General features: G+C 42.2%; 1 protein-coding gene across 1 annotated transcript in view; it reads right to left on the bottom strand. All coding sequences in view use genetic code 11, as the record gives it.

Moving 5' to 3' along the window:
* Positions 1 to 74: 74 nt before the first annotated feature.
* EGR_11183 (hypothetical protein) overlaps positions 75 to 1048 on the bottom strand; it is a gene marked incomplete at both ends in the record, with an annotated part of 1244 nt that continues 270 nt past the window's right edge. Inside the window, one exon of the mRNA XM_024500430.1 lies at positions 75 to 216. Coding sequence (XP_024345156.1) covers positions 75 to 216 — 142 coding nt within the window. The remainder of the gene's footprint in view (positions 217 to 1048) is intronic.

Below are 1048 nucleotides of genomic sequence, written 5' to 3'. Positions count from 1 at the left end.
AACATCTTTTCTGGGGTCATACCCCTTGATTACCTATTTGGTAGCCCCAGCGTATGTGATAGGATGGCATCCTATCAAAACCGTTTATTGGCAACTTTGACAGCATGCCTGGCTCTGTAAAAATATCTCGGCAGAGTGGTCATGCAAGTAAATGTTTGAGCTTTCCCACGTCTGAAGCCTACAGGAAGACCTAATTTTGTAGGGAAAATGAGTATCCTATGTTGCAAAGAAGCAGAAAATGCAGCCTTACTGATGACTGGCTGATCGTGACATCTAGAAAGAATGAATTACTGCCACACAATGCAAGTTACTGGGTGAGATTAAAGGTCCTGTAACACAGAACATACCCAAAAATTGCCAGAATATGTCATATTATAAAGATAGCAGAAAAATCAGAAATTCAGTTTTCTCAATTGGACAAAATATCGAATCCCACCTTCCCCACTGCAGGAGATTGTATGATGAGAAGAAGAAGCTGTAATCATCACAATGCTTGAGTAAGTATAGCAAGGAAATATGGAGGACTAGCTGAGGTGGAACTGGCTCCTTTCCATCCCCTCTGATATTCGCAAGGGTAAGCCTTTTGATGCTGAGACTTGAATGGTCCTGCGAAGCTTAGTACATCCTTTCCACAGGCTTTCTAGTACTCAATGATTCAGCGTTTGTCTCTTCTCAATTGACCTTAAGCTTGCAAGTCTCTCTACATCCCACAGTACATAAAATAATTCCGTTGTCCCGGAACAGTAGAATGGGAGAAGTAGTAGATGGAGTCTTTTCCACTGGACACATATATGGTTACTCGATTTGATAAGGCTGGGATAAAAAAGTCACTTCTCCTCACAAGTTAGTGGATGCAAATTCAATGTCGATGTGCTCTTCTCCTTCAATTGGGCAGCCAATGGCTCTCCCGCGCTTCGTTGTCGTCTGAGCTTTTGAAGCTGCTTCACTCTGATATCATATTTGTTTCTCGGGATCGACGCAACTTCACGCATAAATTTACCGCCTTGATGAGAAATTGGCCTTGAAGAACATTTTGTAGAGTAAGCAG

This window comes from Echinococcus granulosus (genome assembly GCF_000524195.1).
Source record: "Echinococcus granulosus chromosome Unknown EG_S00463, whole genome shotgun sequence".
NCBI lineage: Eukaryota > Metazoa > Platyhelminthes > Cestoda > Cyclophyllidea > Taeniidae > Echinococcus > Echinococcus granulosus.
The sequence above is the reverse complement of the archived record's forward strand: the minus strand, read 5'-3'. Positions and strand labels throughout refer to the sequence as shown.